At 35.7% G+C, this 21064-nt stretch overlaps 1 protein-coding gene across 3 annotated transcripts in view; it reads right to left on the bottom strand.

Annotated features, from left to right (window-relative positions):
* Positions 1-5121: 5121 nt before the first annotated feature.
* Positions 5122-21064, bottom strand: part of LOC125660370 (uncharacterized) — a 53052-nt gene continuing 37109 nt past the window's right edge. For all 3 annotated transcript variants that reach the window (XM_056149174.1, XM_056149175.1, XM_056149176.1), the window contains exons 16-26: positions 20813-21043; positions 18820-18981; positions 16553-16751; positions 14781-14890; positions 12457-12568; positions 11777-11884; positions 11010-11188; positions 10163-10272; positions 9455-9617; positions 8721-8863; positions 5122-8126 (exon numbers count right to left, since the gene is read on the bottom strand). In XM_056149174.1, the coding sequence (XP_056005149.1) occupies positions 7937-8126; positions 8721-8863; positions 9455-9617; positions 10163-10272; positions 11010-11188; positions 11777-11884; positions 12457-12568; positions 14781-14890; positions 16553-16751; positions 18820-18981; positions 20813-21043 (1707 nt within the window). In that variant the 3' untranslated portion in view covers positions 5122-7936. The remainder of the gene's footprint in view (positions 8127-8720; positions 8864-9454; positions 9618-10162; positions 10273-11009; positions 11189-11776; positions 11885-12456; positions 12569-14780; positions 14891-16552; positions 16752-18819; positions 18982-20812; positions 21044-21064) is intronic.

Raw genomic sequence — 21064 nt, 5'->3', positions numbered from 1 at the left:
TGAGTTTGTTTTTGTTATGCTTCAATCTCTCTCTCTCTCTTCTCACCAGAGCCAGCATTTTCAATCAAAGTTTGTTCACTGTCTGTCATGTGTAAACTTTCCATGATTAAGCCTCGTCTCAAGAACACTTGCTGAGCCAGTTTCAACCAAACTTACCAAAACGTATCTTGAGGTAAAAGGGATTTAATCAAATAAAGGATTTTATCTCCTTCTAATGGCAGATATTTTTTTGAAAGTGAAATTAGGGTGGAGTGTTTAAGATTCTACTCCAGAACAAACGGCAAGTCAGGAAAGCCAAAACTTGTATGAAAAATTACTTTTATAATGATTCAAGTTTCTTATAATTGTTGGCCCTGGGTCCGCAATAGGAGATAAAAGTTTTATATATGAATTTATGAAGAAATTCTTCTGTAATCAGAATTCTTCCCAAGAACCTAAAGGTTGCAATTTATCAGATTTATATGCAAGCCTCGTGTATAGATTCCAGTTTGTTCTCGTCATTATCCATGGGACCACACTGATCGGTGCTTCAAACTTTACAGAGGAATATGTAAGAAATTTCCTTGTATAATCACAACGGTAAATTATTTCAAATTGATATGCAAGCATCCTCATGTAATTTAGATTTTGAAGGTGTTTTTTTTTTATCTGTGGCAAAAAGGTTAAATGATATGAAGTGTAGTAGTTATGGCTAAATGCACCATGGATATTGGTCTGGGTAGCTCAGTGGTTAGAACACCTGACAAGTAATGCAGGGGTCCTGAGTTCGGTTCCTGGTCAAGCCAAAGATTTTCTCCTCTCTCCTATACTACATTTGGTGCCGTTGACCACCCCTGGACTTGCAGGTGAAACTCCTGCCGGGGGCAAAAAGAATCTGGGTTGTGTGTCTTTGAGAGCGAACACAAATTAAGGAGGGAGGAATGTAGTAATTGGGGCCATACACATCTTGGATATAGGCCTGGGTATGTCAGTGGTTAGAGCACCTGATTAGTAATGCTAGGGTCCTGGGTTCGATTCCCAGTCCAGTCAAAGATGTTCTCCTATATACTACAGAAGTAAAGGGGAGTAATCTTGGAGATTGTGACAATTAGCTGTTGGTAGTGAATGGATGTCCTTGAGATCGTGATTGACCTTCGTACCACAGACTTGGAACATTGAGTGGGTTTAATGATTTTGCAATCATCTGAACCACTTATCAAGAGGCCATTGGTGTTTCAAGAACACATCTTTCTATTTGATAAACTTGCCAAGAGAAAACAATGATCAGATGTTATAATGACTACCCAACTCATTACATCGAAGGAAGCATCTTTGCCAGGCCCATCAAAATCTTATATGTATACTGATCTATACAAACATTTTAGAACATTCATTTTCTCCTCAAATTGCTGTACATCATCAGTCCAACAGACATAACAAAACAACAAACAAGAGATGTTTATCAAACACATGCCCCTCCCCCTCTCAGTATACAGCACTAAACACTGAGTAATTATGGAAGTTGGCTCCTCAGCTTTTGAGTACAACTATGGCAGTCCGGTGGTTTCAATTGCCAGTGGCCAGATAGCTCAGTTGGGAAAGCACCTAACTAGGGATTCAGGGGGTCTAGGTTCAAATCCCAGTCTGATGCATTTTCTCCCTTCCTCCTACATGTACATGCAGACAGCCCCTGAAACTGACAGGTGATAATTAATGCCTGCCTGGGGATAAAGATCCTGGGTTGATATCTTCAAGAGTGTTAAGACCTTTAAGGAGGAGGGAATGTGGCAGTCAGATGATTTCGATCACTGTCGGCCTGATAACACAGTTGGTAGAGAACCTGACTGAAGATTCAGGGGGCCCCGGGTTCGAAGGCTGGTCTAATTTAATGCATTATCTCCCTTCCTGTTACATACCCAAGATGTTCAGACTATGTAGGTGTTAGTTCAATACTCATTAAATCAGCTCAAATATATTACACACTTGTTACTTAGAGCCCTATATCCAGTGGAAATCTTTTTCTTTTTTATGTTGTTTCAAAACAAAGGAGGACTACATTTTGCGGAGGGATTTTTTTTAATTGAAAAGCTATAAGTCTGTATATTTTATAATTTCTGTTTCATCTAAAATATCATCTACATCTAATATAACCCTCCAACACATGTACATGCATTTCAGTTTTGTGGTTTATAATCAGAGTAGTAGAGTTTTGTAACTAATTCAAATATCATAAATTTATGAATTTTGTAAAAGAACAGATAATTCTCTTTAAAATGTCTATTTTGTATGAAAATTTAATCTCTTGGTCAAGAATTCCAAAACTTTGATCTACACTGTATATAAATCCTTACTCGTTGATTTTGAGGCAAGACTTTGCTACTTTATGTGCAATTCTAAAACTTGACAATACCCCTAGAATCTATAAAATTTGTGAACCGCTGTGGTGGTAGAGTGTTTGCCCCGCATGCGGAAGGTCGAAGTTTGAATCCCGGCCGCAACAGACCTAAGTCGTTAAAACAGGTAGTGACAATTCCGTTGCCAAATGCTCAGCATCAGGTGTGAATGTCATGGGTCCTCGGAGATGACCTTAAAAACAGATGTCCCATGTCACAGTAGGTGAACGTGGCATATGCTGAAGAACCATCACACTAGTTCAATGGCCTTAGTACCAAGCATAAGCCTAAATTTGAAGCCCTTCACCGGTATTGGTGATGTATCCATATGAGAGAAAAATTCTCAAGAGGGATGTTAAACAAGATGCAATTAATCAATCTTAAATTTGTTTGATAGAATTTCAAGTGCAAAAAGGTCATGATTTATTTTCCATGTACTAGTATTAAACTTTTTTTTCATATCTTTTAAATTAATGATAAAAAAACGTGTGTGCATTAATTTAATTTTGATCAGTAATGATTGATCTGTGTTGACTCCAAAGGACTGAACTAATCTAATGTGTAGTGGTCACCCATCCCAGGGCTGATCACACTCGCAGTTTCTTAACTTGATTAAGAGAGACACATATACTCCACCACATCACAAGAAAAGCTAGCTCACTAGCGAGGCAGCTAGTACAAGTTCTCTATACTTTCATCTCAACTTTCCCTTACTTAGGAAAGCTTAATTGCCTCGAAGCTTAGCGCTAGTTCTCTCTGAATGTTTGATGCCTCTTCAGCAATGATGCCAACATTTTGTAACATGTAGCAGTCACCCATCCAAGAGCTGATCACACTCACTGTTGCTCAACTTGCATGATCAAGAGAGAAACTCTACCACATCACTTGAAAAGCTAGCTCACTAGCAATGCAGTATAAGTTCCCTCTATACTCTATGCTACATGAAGTTATTGTGAATATATCAAAAGTAGATTTTAAGTGCAAAAAGGTTTAGTTTAACACATCATCACTGTGATCCCTATTTTTCTTTAGTTTTTATAATTTGAATTCTCAATCATGAAGGAATTTTAAAAGTATACTTCCAAATGAATTATTACTATAAAACTTGGGATCAACCTTTCAAGATCTGTGTGCATGGTTGTCTTCTCCAACAATATATTATTGTTGCACAGCATTAGTACAGATATCACAATATTACACAAAATACATGCATGTCCAACAAGGAACATTAAGGCATTGGAAACAGGTATTGACCTCAATTTTAGCCATACTAGCCTGCTAGAGATCATATTCATATGAATGTGTATTAGCCTACCTATAGAAAGTGCATCATATAATATGTTCTCTATTATTTGTAACGCAACAGGAAGGGAAAAAATGTAATGGACCAGACTGGAATTCAAACTTGGGGCCCCTGAATCTCCAGTCAGGTGCTCCACCAACTCGGCTATCTAGCTACCATCATTCAAACCCGTCTGACCACTACAGAAATGTAAAATCCATTATACATATACAATCTGTCTAACCTGATAGTGGCCTTGACCTTGGACATCCTGATCTGCTATTCGCAATAGGGATCTTATGTACTTGATTTGTGTCCAATCTACCAAGTATGAAGTATGTGAGGTGTAAGCTTACGACCAGTTACATTACGACCCGACACTTATTATCAAGGTTCGAACACATTCAAAGTCAACAAGAGAGGAGGAGGAAGCAGAGAGTAGGGTTGAGGCTGAATAGCGAGAAGTACAAGACGATGAGGATGAATAGAAAGAGAGACAGGAAGGTAAAGGTAGGGGAAGACGAGGTGGAAGATGTGGAAGAGTTTGTTTACCAGGGAGGAATAGTGATAACATCACGAGGAGGATATCGAGCAGAGCAAACAAGGCAAGGGCAGCATACAGGAGACTGGGGAAAGTATGGAGTGCAGCGAACATTGGAGTTAGAGTGAAGGTCATATTCAAGTTGCTAGTGAGATCAGTGCTGCTATATGGAAGAGAAACAAGGAAGGAGACAAAGACAGAGGAGAAAAAACTAGATAAATTTCATTCAGATGCTTGTGGAGGATCCTGGGGATAAGATGGCAGCAGGAAAGTGGCGGACATGAAGGCAATAACCAACTAGAGGTTGTTTTTATGTAAAACAAATGTCTCCCCAGCTCCCCATATTGGAAGTACACCAAATGAAACCGCCTCCCTTTAATGTACTGCATGGTATGGAGGAGAAAGCATGGGCAGGAACATAGACATTATGAACTCCGATAAGCCATATAGGAAAATCATTCACAAACTATTTAACACCCTCCACCCCTCTTAGATCCACTATAACTTTAAGGATAACGATTGGATCCTCCTGTCCCTATAATATGCACATTTGCATATGGCAAAGGAGACCAAAAACAACCTGCAGAATGACAGTAGAAGCAAAAAGAAGGGTGTGGGATAGAGAATCTGGAATGAGGTCAAAATGGTAGCAAGAGACAGAATGGTTTGGAGAGAGAGTGCTGTGACCGTATGCACCTTCTGATATGGAGGGAACCAAGTCGAAGTAAGTCTATAAGCCAGACACATTGTATCTGTTACGCAAGATGTGGGAAACTTACCAACATGTGTAAAGCTTTTACAAAGGGGGAGGGGTGTGGTTGCAAAAACACTATGCTTAAAATCTGTCAGGGTACTCAACAAAAATATTGAGAATTTAATGCACTGCCTAGTTCATTGAACACACAAATGAAACATTGTCACTCCAATTCAAAACTAAATTCTGATTTTATTATTATACTGTGTCTGATTAACAAACTCATTGTATATATTAATGTTTTAATAATCAAAAAAGATTGATAATAGAATCATCATTATTATGAATCAAAAAAGACAAATAAGAATGTCTGATATTTACACACAATAAAGGTAACACAATATAAAATAAACAAAAATTTCATACTAAACAATGTGCACATTCATCTTTTCCCCCCACACCTATTAAAGTCTTTAAAGCCTGCAGTTATGATCTTTGGTTTGTAAAAAATACAATATAATTATTGAAACATAAACACTCAAAAAGATAGCAGGCACTCTGATATCAGACCTTGCTTCATTGCGCATGAACAGCTGGGTCAGACAATATCTATAATGATCGAGATACCATTGTGATGGCCCCGTTTTGTGGCACTATTTACGAAGTTCAAGGTCCTGTCAAAAAAGCCAAAATTCAAACTCGATCTGTAACTCAATGATGCGAGTTCATGTATGAATTTTAAAATTAATGGCTGTAGGGAGAGCCAAAAAATAAAGTCCTCAAAACTGTCAAAAATAAGTTCAAGGTCCATAACTCTTTCAAAAATAGGTCAACTATGCTCAATCTCGATCTGTAACCCAATGATGCAAGTTCATGTATAAATTTTCAAATCAATAGCTGCAGAGATTATCATAAAAAATATGAGAAAAACTGTCAAAATATGGATGTCCATACAGGCTGATCTCTAATAATGAATATTCAATATGGACATACATTGTATTGACTGGGAATTAGATTATAAACCGAATTCACCCCTGCAAACTACTAAAACACTAATATGATAATGGCAAAAGGGTAAATTTGAAAACTAATGGAATTAGCAAGGAGTTTAACAATAACATAGCAAATTTTAAAAAACACGTACTTTCAGATACATGTGTAAATGCACTATCATCCTAAGCAAACTAAGATAGGGGCAATATATAAAGAGGTGGGGCTGATATAAGGGGGCACATAGTCCGACTACAGCATTTACTTTCCTGTGATGTTTAAAGAAATTTCTGAATGATCATCTTGGTCTCGCGTTACGTAAGTGGAGTTTCTAGGCTCAGTCCACTTGACTGCGCAAAGATCTCGGACAGGCATATTGCCCTGATATTCAGACAATAACCTATTATCTAAGTATTTGTAAGCATGTAAATGGGATGACAATTTGGAAAGAAACTGCAGTAACACTTCATTTAAGATCAACAACTGTACATTCTGAATGATATATCACAGACTCTTTATATACACATACATGGAAATTCAAAGTCAAGGACAAGCATGTGCTTGTAAAATTAATGACTATACATAATACATAAGTATACTAAATCACAGAAGAAATATTGATAAACTATTTTCATTTGCTTCATAATTCCTGTGTCCCATTGTAGATCTTGTATCAAAAAGATACCATATAAAAGCTACTGGTACTACAAATTGCTTTACATTCTACTTTCATTTTGGAATTACCTGCCATTAAGGTGGCTCACGACACCTTGGGAGAGTTTCTCAAATCAGCAAGAAATGATTTAATTATGAAAAATATGACAAAAAAGCAGAAAATATGCAATTTAGTATAAAAATATGATTTTAAAAGTTTATTTCGATAAATATGAAGTTGAAAAGACTCTAGTGGATTCACTGAGGATCTGCAGGTCAGTTGATTAACAAACAGATGATACAAACAATTTCACAAAACATTTAAATCACCATGATCTTGTGGCACATTGTCATAAAGTATAAATCCTGGTGTAATGAGCTACCTTGAAATAGACGTACTATATTTAACAAAATTCATACGAACATTGTCCACAACTGCATCACATCCATGAAGAAATAGCTACAGTGTATCATTACAGTTAGTAAAGATGTCGAAGTCAAAAACAATGGAAATGTAAATATAACACAGTCACTAGCCTCCCATCCACAACATATTTATACAAGTCGTACACAGCACGAGATCCATATTTCCCTACAAACATTTATGGATACAATTTGCTTCAAGCAGCGCTTGTAGCTATAATATGGCACAATTCAAACACCCTGCTTTAACATATTCCACAAATAAATTTTACAGGCATAATATACATGTACATACAAAGCTGTCCTCTTTAAACAAAACAAATTAAATCCTCTTAAATTCAGTACTTGCAGAGTTTAATATATAGTTTCGAGTGTGATGCAGTGGGTATGGAATTTACATGTGGGTCGTGGGTTTGAATCCCACTGTGAAATGTGGAGAGTGCTATATGGATTGATTTTCAAACATCAATCCAAAATGGAAGAAAAACAAATGGACATGCAGTTATCAATTTTCAACAAAACATTAAACTGTCAAGGTTAAAGACAACACAATATCAGGTCCACTTCTATGCATGGGTCTTAAAACATAACATTTAGAACTGAGATTAAATTTTTTTCCTCGATCATCACCAGACAAAACTGTAAAACATAACACTGAAATAAAAAAGATCACATGAAATAAGGTGGAATATTTACAAAATTAAGCTACATGGAAAAGCATGTATATCAAACATATCCACACATATATACATTATGTAGCATATAAAGTTAACACTTATATATACTAATGGAAAATTCGATTAAACTAATGTAATAATTATCAATATCAAAAATACATAAACAAAACAGCAATTAAAAGCTGAAGTTGTTACTATAGTACATATAAATGTAACATCAAATGTTTAAAGATCAACAACAATTCATTTTTTTAAAAAATATTCCATAATACAAAAATACTCTGTAATTTGGGTTGTTCACTATCACTGATATGCGTAATTTGTGTAGATGTTGTCAGCCTGAGGGTCATTGTTATCATTGTAATAGAGACCGTCAGTCGGATCAATGGCAGAGCCAGGGTTCAAAATTTGTTCGAACTTGTCCCCGATCTCCGAGACCTGCAGCCTCTGGTTGCTCTGTTGCTCCCAGCATCGCAGCATTATTGCTTCGTACCTGAAAATTCAATAAATTAAAAACAATCTGATTTCCTGGTTTTAAGTAATTTTCATGAAGCATCTTACAAAAAACATGGAGTGCATATTCACAATTACTAAATATGTGTTTTACCTGTCAGCAATAATTTACTCTTGATAATTCATTGTTTCTAGAATTCCTGATAAAAACAGCGAGACGAAAATGACCAAAGAGAACTAAATGTCTAATTTTATGGGGAATTATAAAAACAATTGGTGGTTGGGTAGTGGGGTGGGGGTAATTTCTGGAAAAATCGGCTTCATTACCCAATTCTATATTCCAGGAATAAACAACTATAGACTATAAGTTTGTGTGTATCATGGGGATCTAAAATAAATAGAACTAGGAGGTAATTTCTATATATTCAAGGAATAAATGTCCATTTGCTTGTATTGTGCGGAACATCAAATCAATAAAAGCATATTTAAACCTTATCAAGGTTAAATAAAGCCAGTTATGTAAAAAAAAAAAAAAAACAACCAATGCTTCCATGACACATGTACAAACTAACTATAATAGGTATTCATTCCATAATTCAGACAATTTTTTCATCTGTCAGAATTTAGAACTCACAGAGCATCAGATGCATTTTCTGGTTTCGCAAGTCTGTAGCCATTTGTGATGTGACTCTGGATGTTAGAGTCATCTGGTACATCATGGTACGGCAAATACATCGACAAGGACATCACCTCCCACACCAACACGGCATAGGACCACTGTGGAATATCAAATGGCTACATTTACACACTATCATCTATAGGCTAAATAAATTGACACTGCGGAATATGAACATTTACGATGTCTCAAGTAAAAAAAATTTCAATGGGACGTAAATCAAACAATCTATCAATCATGCTACATTTACACAATATATTTTTAATGGTATACAGTATATATTTAATTTCCTTCCTGTTATTTTCATTGTTTTCTTCTAGCACCAGAAAAATGATTATCTACAATCTGACCCGTTTCACTGGCCGTTGTTGATGCATTTAAGTCATTGTAACTTGAAATGTGTGTCACTGTGATATTGCACGCATCCATATTGGATCAATACTACTTCAGTTTCAGAACTTGATGAGAAAATGATTGCATTATCAACATTAAACTGACATATATTTTATTTATACATAACAAATAACTGATAATGGTGAATATTGGCACTGGTTGCTTCCAAGCTTGGAGACTTAAAAACACAACACATGCGGATATTCATCAGTATAAGTTCAATAACGTTATAGTACATTAGTGTAGCAATAAAATCATGAATGATGTGACAAGACGATACTGTAATTTAACACAATTACCACATCAGAAGATTTGTCATAGTATCCGGAAGACAAACTCTCAGGGGCCATCCAGCGAACTGGGAGGTACTTTTCCCGCCGATCGTCATACATGTACTCCTCCGGATAGAGATCCCAGGAGAATCCCGCATCACTCACCTGTACTCTATCATCATCACACACCCTGAAAACATCAAGATTCATTCTATCCGTCACTCTTTATTCAAAACTATACATGGCAGAACATTATGGAATATAATAACATGTTATTTCATCACTTAGACAAAATTCTCTCTGATTTTCTGCTATATATACTGGCCTGCAACACTGTAGAACACCGTCAGTGTTTGATCTTGAATTTTAATACATAGAGGAGTATTCCATTGAACACTAGAGGTATGTAAGTGCTTTTGATTAATGCTATTACAAAGTATTATGACTCCACTCACATGGACACCAGACAAAAGTGATCCTCAATGTCTGAAGGCCACACAAAAAATGGTCAGAGGGGCAGATACTGAGAAAACCTATAGTATACTCCCACCCGCTTTCACCAAAGAGGGAGTAAAATATAATCCCTGATCAGGAAACGCTTACACACAAAATGGACAGAATATGAAGGAAAACTACTGCTTTCACCAGTAAATCAATAAACACTTACACACAAAATGGACAGATATGAAGGAGAACTATACTCCTGCTTTCACCAGTAAATCAGTAAACACTTACACACAATTTCTGGCTGCTAAGTCTTTGTGGACGATGTCGATATTGTGTAGGAATTGAACGCCCTCCATCACCTGGACGCACAGATTCAAAAGTAGCCCTTTTGTAGGAGTCTGCAACAATAAAGAAGTAAAGTTGGACAAGAGCTGCACAAGGCGGGGCAGGCATATCCCCTCGTAACGAGTGCGTAAAAACTTTTTCTACAAAGTCCCATAGTGACCTTCACCTTTGTATCCAAAACTCAGTTGGGTTCGATATTCCTCTCTTGATAACAAAGCTAAATGTGAAATATCAAATCAAATGAGCAACAAGCTCTTTCTCATAATGAAGTCCATTACAGATGTTAAACTTTGGCCTTTCGACTCAAATGTAATTAGGGATTTTTCTCTCTTGATAACAAAACTATATACCTTTGAAGTATCAAAATCTGTGGCCAGTAGACTGTCTACAAGCTTGGTGTTACACACGCATTCACATGAACTCACAGTCACACAAACACTCCCATTACTACATCCTCTCTCACAATGAATTGTGAGGGAATGAAAAAATGATTTGAAATATTTATTCCTGACACCCTATATTGCTATAGTTTCTGTTGTGGAACTCCAGTCTGTCACGAGTTCAATGTTCAGCTAAACCAGAGAACAAGGCCTATACATTGATTACTAATGACTTATGTAACCTGATGGATATTTCAATCCAACAGATCAGAAACCAACGAGCTCCATCTTGAGAATTCTTAAACTGAAGACATTATCACTTATTGTTTGGGACACAGTTTCCAGTTCAAACCTTTAGAATCCTACTTTTCACATGTATTGAACGAATATAAAAAACTGTGTCAACTTACAATACTTTTGTCATTAAGATAGTCTTTCAGACTGCGCTTGTATCCCATGTACATGACAAAAAATCGATCCTTATCCGTGGCTACTCCTTGTATCCGTAAAATATTGTCATCAAAAGCGTCTCGAAATCTCAGGCACTCCTGGAGTCCAGTGTTGATCCACTCCGGCAACAAGTCGGTGTCTGTGATGAAATCATTGTGAGTCAATAACGATAAACAATAAGTCGGTCTCTGTGATGAAATCATTGCTAGTCAATAATGATAAACAACAAGTCGGTCTCTGTGATGAAATCATTGTACTCAATGACGATAGACATGACTATAAGCTGTAAATTTCTATATCTCATAGTAGTTCAGATGCAGCATTTGATTTGATTTGTACAGAACAAATTGCAATTCTCGATCACAGAATGATTGGCTTGGTATAGCAGCACACTTCAGAGTCTAAAACACACAAATTTGGTTTTTTATATATACCTGCACTTGCGATATATGTTAGAGAAATTATGCTATCTGTAAAACCAACCTGGTACTAATGATCTCAAGTTTTTTTAATAATAAAAGATAGGATGTAAGTGAACTAGCTGTAAATAAAACGTCATGAAAAATTATGTATCATTGAAAAATGTTGCCTATGTCCTTAAGTGTTTTCTTCAAACTCTGGGGGTGGGGGGTGGGGATGGGTCAGCTTTTCATGCCAGGAAGGAAGCAGTTTCTGCAGTAATTCATTGCTAAGTTAAATGCAGTATATTTCTGCCTACTCTACCTACCAAAACTGCTGTAGGATTTGATCAGGGTCTTGATCATTGCTGGACGTCCCGCGTGTGTCTTTCCTGTCCCCTGAGCAAAACTGCCATCTATGATGCGAATTTCCTTCCCTGCAAAAACAAATCTCAAACGTGAAATGTTTGAAAAAGAAATAGATAAAACACAACATGCACACACAATTCCAATTTCTTTTATCTCTTAGTCAAATAGAATCTATTTGTCAATGAATAAAGTTATACTTATCCCATGTATCAATACACCTGTATGGTATTCATACACACACACACACATATGAGTGCAGCCACACACAGAGGATCATTTGAGAAATGTTTAGATATAAATATTAAATTCTGTTGGAGTTATTGTTATATTTTCCTTCACGATAATATAATCCACTCATTAGACAAGTCTTAATATTTTTGAAGTCGTCAAAACAACATTATAAACAAACAAAGATATAATACATGTAACTAATGGCTATACACATGTACTGTATAATAGACAAGGGGCTCTTTTCCGAGAATTTAAAAAAGTCCCAGAGGTGTTTAAAGGGCCTAGCTGTTAAGTGGCACTCAAGAGGATGGGTTAAATTATACAGTAATCACCTGAATATTATTTTAAAGGAAGCAAAACGCAAGTATACAAAGCAGTAACTTGACAATGTAATATTTGTATCGATCACCTTTCTTGATACACCGCGTGCCCACCACAATATCAGATTTTTCTGTGTGACTCGCCTTCAACAATTTTCTGACGGATTGGTTCATTTTATGTATAAAGTTGTCCCAGCACTCCTGTTTAACAAGAAAAATACAAATTAAGAAATAGATATAGACACAATAGACATTCTCTATTCTTGAATGAATTAATTTGATGTAACGTACCCTAAATCTGGAAGTATTTGTGTACATTAAATGTTTTTGCAAAATTGGGTATAGTAACATGCTGTAAGCAGAAATAACACTGCTGCCGAATATCTTTTCAACATAAGCATGCCCTTGATGCTATTCAATTCACTACCAAATTGTAGACTTCCTATATTGATTGGTGTAAAATTTGGCACAATAAGAGATAATGGTATGTTAACACAAAATGTCATGTAATTTGAACAGTTGCAAATTTGGCACGAGGACTATACATACATGTACATATACTTATATTAGTGCATACTTTAAAATGGTTGTAAATAATGGAGTGCCAAAGTAACAATGAAATAAGCTCCAATGATTGAAGATATCAACAAGATATATGATCATAATATGTCAATTATGAAGACTCCCAAATGAACTACTGTCTGTATTAAAGTGGGCTTTTTCTAAGTATTACTATTTTCCTCCACATTAATAATTAACTCCCTTGCACAAAATCTATGCCAATTCTGATTTCATTTAAAAATTCTAGTTCACAAAGACTTTGATTTAAATTTTTTTTCTAAAAATCCCTTTCTTTCTTTGAGTAACACTGGTGTCACTTGACCTTGCAGATGCTAGTTTGTAGGTCCCAACATCCTCTCATCATCATTTCTGAAGATGCCAGGTCCCTATAAGACCCCAGGTTCTGAATTTATATAAGTTTTTATGTTAAAGGCAAGAGGGCAAGGTCACTGGAGTCACTTGATCTTGATAATAAAGTGTAGGTCACAATATCTGAAGTTTTCAAGTCTCTATCAGTCCCAATTCTATAATACTAAAAGTTTTTATGATCAAGGTTAAAGTAACAGGAGTCATTTGACCTTCATATTAGCTTGTATCATAGCTCCTATCATTTCTGAAAATCTCATGTCTGTATCATTCCAGTTCTAAAGTTATATACCAGGTTTTATGATCAAGGTCAAGGTCACTGGGGTCACTGAATTGGCACTAATTTGTAGATTCCATCATAATTTCCGCATTTCTGAAGATGTTGTTGCTCTATCAGACCTGGTTTTGAAGTAATACAAATTTTATGTTTCAAGGTCAGAGGTAAAGGTCACTTGAGTCAATACAACTGCTAACATAGTTTGTTTCTTAGAAGGTCAGGATGCATTTTCACTATACAATCTATCAAGTACTATCCTGGAGCCTTCATGAACTGACATAAGGGCCATATATAATTTGAAATAATTAAGATACATGTACATGTATCATCAAATATTTGAAGAAATCGAAATTGAATTGTAGTGTGCATCAAATGAACTGATGATAATATTCTTCAAGAATTGATTTAAAAGACATCTTCAATTTTTTGAGTTATCTCAATTTGACACTCCACTTATATTTGGGATCACCAAAATAGATAATAATTGGCACACAGCTAACAAAAAAAAAAAACCCCACTGAATATTATTAGTTACATGTATGTAGACACTTAGATGGGTAATATGGAAATATATGGGGTCCTTGAAAAAAATCATATTGCAATGGGCAATGCAAAAGCCGAGCCCAATATGTTTTTTCAAGGACTCTATATATTTCCATATTACCCCTCTAAGTGTCTACATAACGAATTTATCCTGTCGATGATTTTATGTATACATTAATTATAGGTATATTGACATTATTCCGTATTTAACCCTTTTCTAGTGTACATGTACTTCTGTCGTAATAAATGACTGCAATTTATGTATTCTTGAGATACTTTATCAAACGTACAACAATGAAAAAGTGGCTGCAACATTTAAACCATTCAACAACTTGATAAAAGCAAGTTTTTTAACAAACTGTAAATTCAAATATGAATTCATTTGTTTTCGTATACCTATGATGTCATAATATGCAATGACTCCGTTGACAGGGTATATGCATTCTCATGACGTCATAGTACACATAGGCCTATGTGGTCAGTAAACCACATGGAAGGAACATACTGAAAATATTAGGTTAGTAAGAGATATAACATCGTTGTATGTAGTATTGGTTTCAGCCAATGAAATTCCAGGATTTTTATCAGAAACAGGATATTATCCATTCCACAATCAATGTCTAACAAAGGGAGAGAATCAAAGCAAGGACAAGATATAGGTCATACCTTTTCAAGCTGAACTCCTTCGTAACTGTTGGGTCGAGCGCGGGGGTGATCTTGGGATGGAAATAAATTTATATCCTCCAAATTCAAAGGAGTGGAATCACTGGACACACCTGAAATGATAAATGTAGTAGTCTTAGGAGTGTGTTGTAATCAGTCAGGTCTGACATGATAAATGTAGTTGTCTTAGGAGTGTGTTGTAATCAGTCAGGTCTGACATGATAAATGTTGTAGTCTTAGGAGTGTGTTGTAATCAGTCAGGCATGAAATGATAAATGTAGTAGTCATAGGAGTGTGTTGTAATCAGTCAGGTCTGACATGATAAATGTTGTAGTCTTAGGAGTGTGTTGTAATCAGTCAGGTCTGACATGATAAATGTTGTAGTCTTAGGAGTGTGTTGTAATCAGTCAGGCATGAAATGATAAATGTAGTAGTCTTAGGAGGGTGTTGTAATCAGTCAGGCATGAAATGATAAATGTAGTAGTCTTAGGAGTGTGTTGTAATCAGTCAGGTCTGACATGATAAATGTAGTAGTCTTAGGAGTGTGTTGTAATCAGTCAGGCATGAAATGATAAATGTAGTAGTCTTAGGAGTGTGTTGTAATCAGTCAGGCATGAGATGATAAATGTAGTAGTCTTAGGAGTGTGTTGTAATCAGTCAGGCCTGACATGATAAATGCAGTAGTCTTAGGAGTGTGTTGTAATCAGTCAGGCATGAAATGATAAATGTAGTTGTCGTAGGAGTGTGTTGTAATCAGTCAGGCCTGACATGATAAATGTAGTATACTTAGGAGTGTGTCGTAATCAGTCAGGCCTGACATGATAAATGTAGTAGTCTTAGGAGTGTGTTGTAATCAGTCAGGCCTGACATAATAAATGTAGTAGTCTTAGGAGTGTGTTGTAATCAGTCAGGCCTGACATGATAAATGTAGTAGTCTTAGGAGTGTGTTGTAATCAGTCAGGTCTGACATGATAAATGTAGTAGTCTTAGGAGTGTGTTGTAATCAGTCAGGTCTGACATGATAAATGTAGTAGTCTTAGGAGTGTGTTGTAATCAGTCAGGCATGAAATGATAAATGTAGTAGTCTTAGGAGTGTGTTGTAATCAGTCAGGCATGAAATGATAAATGTAGTAGTCTTAGGAGTGTGTTGTAATCAGTCAGGCCTGACATGATAAATGTAGTAGTGTTACGAGACTCAGTGTGTTGTAATCAGTCAGGGCTGGCTTTATAAATGTAGTCTGAGTTAGGGTGTTGGTGAGACACATTAGTTAACGATGATCACAGGTTCTCAGGCCTGACTGATTCCATCATACTCCTAAGACAACATTGGCCTTATGCTCGGCGCTTATGGCCTTTGAGCAGGGAGGGATCTTTTCCGTGTCACATCTGCTGTGACACGGGGCCTTGGTTTTTGCGGTCTCATCTGATGGACCACCCCATTTCGTCATGTCTTACGTCATGCAAGCAAGGGGTACTAAGGACATATTCTAACCCAGATCCCCACGGGAATTGTACTTGATTGAATAATAAAGTTTTAATTCATATCAATTGTGTGATGACCATTGATGTTTTTCAATATTTTGAGTGGCTATCGATGATTTTTAAAAAATACATTTACTTCATATCTTTTGAGTTGAGACCATTCATGTTTTTCAACATACCTTTGCCTCATACCTTTTGAGTTGAGACTATCGGTGTTTTACAACATACCTTTGCCTCATACCTTTTGAGTCATTGGTGTTTCTCACCACATAAGTACCTGTATATATACATACCATTTGAACTATGACCGTTGGAGTTTGTGAATGTCTGTTTCCTCTTATTACGGCAGCAGCAGCACAGAATGATGGGAAGAAGCGTCACCAGCAGGAGAAATACCGATCCACCAATCGCAATCAGCACAAACTGCCATGTGTTCCAAAACGTATGTAACTTTACTTTCTGAATTTCATGACCATTTCCTCCGATGTACAGCTGTAAATAAAATCATCATAAACTCACTTCTTTAATCACAAAATTAAATGGAGATGATCAACTCTATATGTTTACAGTGACTCCATCAGTTCAACTAAAATGTTTCCTTTTGAAATCTGCAGTTTTAAGGAGTTTGTGTTCTAATATGTTTATAGTTAAGAAGAATATATTTAAAGATTCAATACATTTTCATGTAATCACCTAATCACAGCTAGAGTTTGCACTGACAAATCAAAGGGCCACAAGTTTCTAAATTTTCTGAGACCTGCATGCTTAAGATCATCACTATACCCTCAGCTCTAGTTCTAGATACCCATGCAGGAGGGAAGAACATTTCAAAATAATACATTGTATTAAGTCTTTCAATGTATGATCAAATTAGCCCCACTCTGAAGTCTGCATGCACCCCTAATGGAGCATACGTGGGTCATGAATTTCTTAGCCGAGGAAAAATAATTGCTGTCGAGGCCCTGGACAATAAACTTGCTATTGTCCGAATAGTCAGTAAATAGGTGTTTTATTATACCGAAGTAGACTTTACTTGTGTCAGACATACCAAAGTGAAGTAAACTAACATTCGGCATTAGCCTAGATGGAATCGACCGAGGTGATCCAAGTGGCAAACTAGAGTTATCATGCAGACATAGACGTCAGAGAAGAGAAAACACAGGAAAATATAGCATCCAGTAAATAGTTTCGAGACTATTTCCCTAGGGTGAGATAGTTCTGAAACTATTTCACGGCTAGCGTTATCCAGAAGAAATAGCAATTTATTCACCTAACATTTATATAGCAAAAACATTCTAAGGTATATTAACTTTTTTAATTAGATGGTCAGGATGCATTTTCACTATAATATAATCTATCCAGTCCTATCCCGGAGCTTAGACTGACATGGAAAGGGACATATTAAATTTCACAACTTTTTATAATAGCAACCATAGTCAACAGAACATTTTGGTTCTAAGATGTTCAGGAATTCAAAAGAAGATATTTCTATTCAAAAACATTTCATGTATTTAATTTTCACTACTTGTTCCTCCTTTGAATCTTCTCGAGGGGATCCGGGTTAGACTAGGTCCTCATGATACCCCTTGCTTGTTGTAAGAGGTGACTATTATCGAATGAAGGGGTCCTTCGGATGAGACCACAAAAACCAAGGTCCCGTGTCACAGCAGGTGTGGCACGATAAAGATCCCTCCCTGCTCAAATGCCATAAGTGCCAAGCATATAGGCCTAAATTTTGCAGCCCTTCATAGGCATTAATGGTGATGTCTCCTGATAATGATCGAGTGAAAGATTCTCTGAGTGGGACATTAAACAATATATACAACCAACCAACCTTTCTGGGATTTTTTAAAAAGTTTTTATGAAGATTGCAGATAATGATTTACACTACATTATTATCATTCTTTTGTCATACAAGAATTGAAGTTGAAAACACAAGATGTGTTTGTGAAACACTGATCATATACTCCCCTGGATAACAACAAAGTGGAACCAAGTCAAAGGTCAATGTTAAGGACACCAGGTCAAATATTTTGATGTAAATGGAAAGGTCTTGCCACAATTTAGAATCATACACATATAATACTGCTACCAAGTATAAAAGATCTACCTCTTATGGTGTAAAGTAAGTAAGTAATTTTTATTTAAAGTCGGAACTATACATGTAACTAGCTTACAGTAATTAACAAGATCTGAGCTAATAAGCTCTTTAACCGACTATAAAAAGTGTAAAAATTAAGATATGATCAAGGTTAAAGTTTTATGCCACAGATAGACAAATAGACAAACCAAAAACTATATGCCCCCAAATCTTTGATTCCAAGGGCATAGAAATATGCAATTTCATATTTTTAGGATTCAAATTAAGTCTATTATAAATTAACTTATGTAACGTTCTCAAATTAAATCCAAGCGTCTTCACAAATAATAGAATTATACTTATATAATTATAGATAAAACAATTCATAAATACAATAACAGATAACAGAATTATACTAATTATTAATAAAACAATTGCACAAATTGAACCCCAAAACACATCACTTATCTATAGTCCTACCATCATCATGACTTCTTCATTAACTCCAGGGAAACCAATGTCGGGTTCGCATGTTATGAGTTTCTTCTGACGGCTTGTGATTGTACAACCGTGGACGGACGAGCTGCCTCTTAACACCACCCTAAAGTCTGAATCAGAGCACCCCGAGGTAAACTGCTGGCCCTGCAGTGAAAAAAAGTATAAAATGTTTATTTTAATGCTGCCCAAAAATTAGAGCAAAAAGAAATGTTCCTCTTAAATCAATGAAGTACAGATCATTATGTGAGATAAGTACTGTTGATGATCCTTAGAGTGCTCAATAAATGAATCCCCACCCTTTTTTGTGGGCAGGCAATATTTTTATGCTAGTCTTTTAACATAATTATGTGTATGCAATAGGGGGTCATCTTGTTAGACCCCCTATCGGATGTTTTTATTTTGTGTATATATGTTCTCTTTCTCAATGTCAATTTTATAGATGTATATGTAACAGGGGGTCATCTAATCATTTGCAGCATATGATCTTAATTTTTACTTGGTTTTAATGACCCCCTGTACTGTATATACTTTTCGTCATTTACTAAATAAATGACATTTTCTATTCTCAAACTTGTTCTGTTTTGCCTGCTTTGAGCAAAAAACGAGTGCAGTCCACTTGGCTAGTGCTTTTGAGCTAAGGATCATAAAAATAATTATGTCAGCTCACAAAAACATACAATTATCTTTGTGAGTTCTACATGTGCATATGAGTGTATGCTTTGAAGGCTTTATATAAATAAAAACAAGAATTAAATTCAATTCTTTAAATCGAGATAATATCACTCATGAAATACGGAATCATTTAGTAAATTTCAACCATTGGACTCCTTCACAGGAAAACAGTCATTTTATCAGATAGATTATAATATAATCTGATGTTCTATCACTTATAAATGTTCAAATTTAGACTCCTTAGCTACATGCAGTCTATAAGGAGAAGATATATCATACGTACCGTCACTTCCTGCCACGACACTACCACACACTACATCTAACAATTTACAATTTCATCGACTTTAAAAGTAAATTTACATGTACATTATAAATTCTGTGTACAATGCAAGTTTGTGTTCACACATTGGGCAGGCTGAAACAGTTAATTCTACTGTTCGCTCCATTTAGTGGTGTACATTGAACACTTTTTTATTGGTTGCTAATTTTGGTTTAATTCGATATACATGACTTCAATAATAGTTTTAAACAGATGCAGAACTTTACAAAATACTATTCAAAGCGTTTAACCTATTAAAATATTGAATCAAATAAAATTTTCAATAAAATCACAGCTATGAACACAAGATATATTCAGGCTATTTCAACACTCAAATGATATTTTGTTAAATGAACAGCTGAACTTTGATATCTCGATCGAATTGTTACATTTAAAATACCTCACATATCATGGATATATCGAAATGAGTTGGAAGCGTCAACTTTAAATTCTTTTTGCAATTCAACTTCAATGTCTCAAAATCCTTGAAAATCTCAAGAAAAACATTCCAGCCCATTGAGTTTGTGATGACGAGGTTTGACTGTATATAGATATTGCATGTGTCGTATCTTAATCAAATTTACGTACCTGCTTTCTTACCTTTCAACTTACAGTACATTATGTAACTGACATGAAAACTTTATAGATACATGCATACAATGGAGAATAAAAAAGAGTAAATGTCTGTCTGTATAATGGAGGATTGGAAACATAAATTAATTTATAGACAATATGCAAAATCATCCTACTGCTTTATATCCCAATCATACACATGTAAATAACAAGATGTTTTATTCCTCATTATGACAAGCGTATCATATCGATATAATAACTGTTTCAACATCAATGTATTGCATTACATATCGTGAGAAAATACATTGTTTCAGTCCCTACACAAAGTCCTGCACAATCATATAAAACCTCATGCAGGTCCTGTTGGACATGGAAAAATATCCTAATGATATTGCAGTCTGTTACCCTTACCTCTATTTTAAGTTCGGTGTCAAACAACGGCTTGTATTCCTGGACGAGTTCAATTTCCCGGGTGGGCTTTGGGTCGATAACAATCTCTATCTTGCTTTTATTATTGAATTTCTTGTAATCCTCATACATTGTGAAGCCATCAAACTGTAGACCATAGAAAAGTGTCTGCCCGTTACTGAATCCAGCGGGAGAGTTGCACAAGATTTCACCTGAGCTGATGGGAGTGCATTCCTGAAAAGAACAAGACGTGTC

The sequence above is a fragment of the Ostrea edulis genome, chromosome 9, assembly GCF_947568905.1.
Source record: "Ostrea edulis chromosome 9, xbOstEdul1.1, whole genome shotgun sequence".
Taxonomy (NCBI): Eukaryota; Metazoa; Mollusca; class Bivalvia; order Ostreida; family Ostreidae; genus Ostrea; species Ostrea edulis.
Note: the sequence above shows the minus strand (reverse complement) of the source record. Positions and strands in the feature narration are given on the sequence as shown.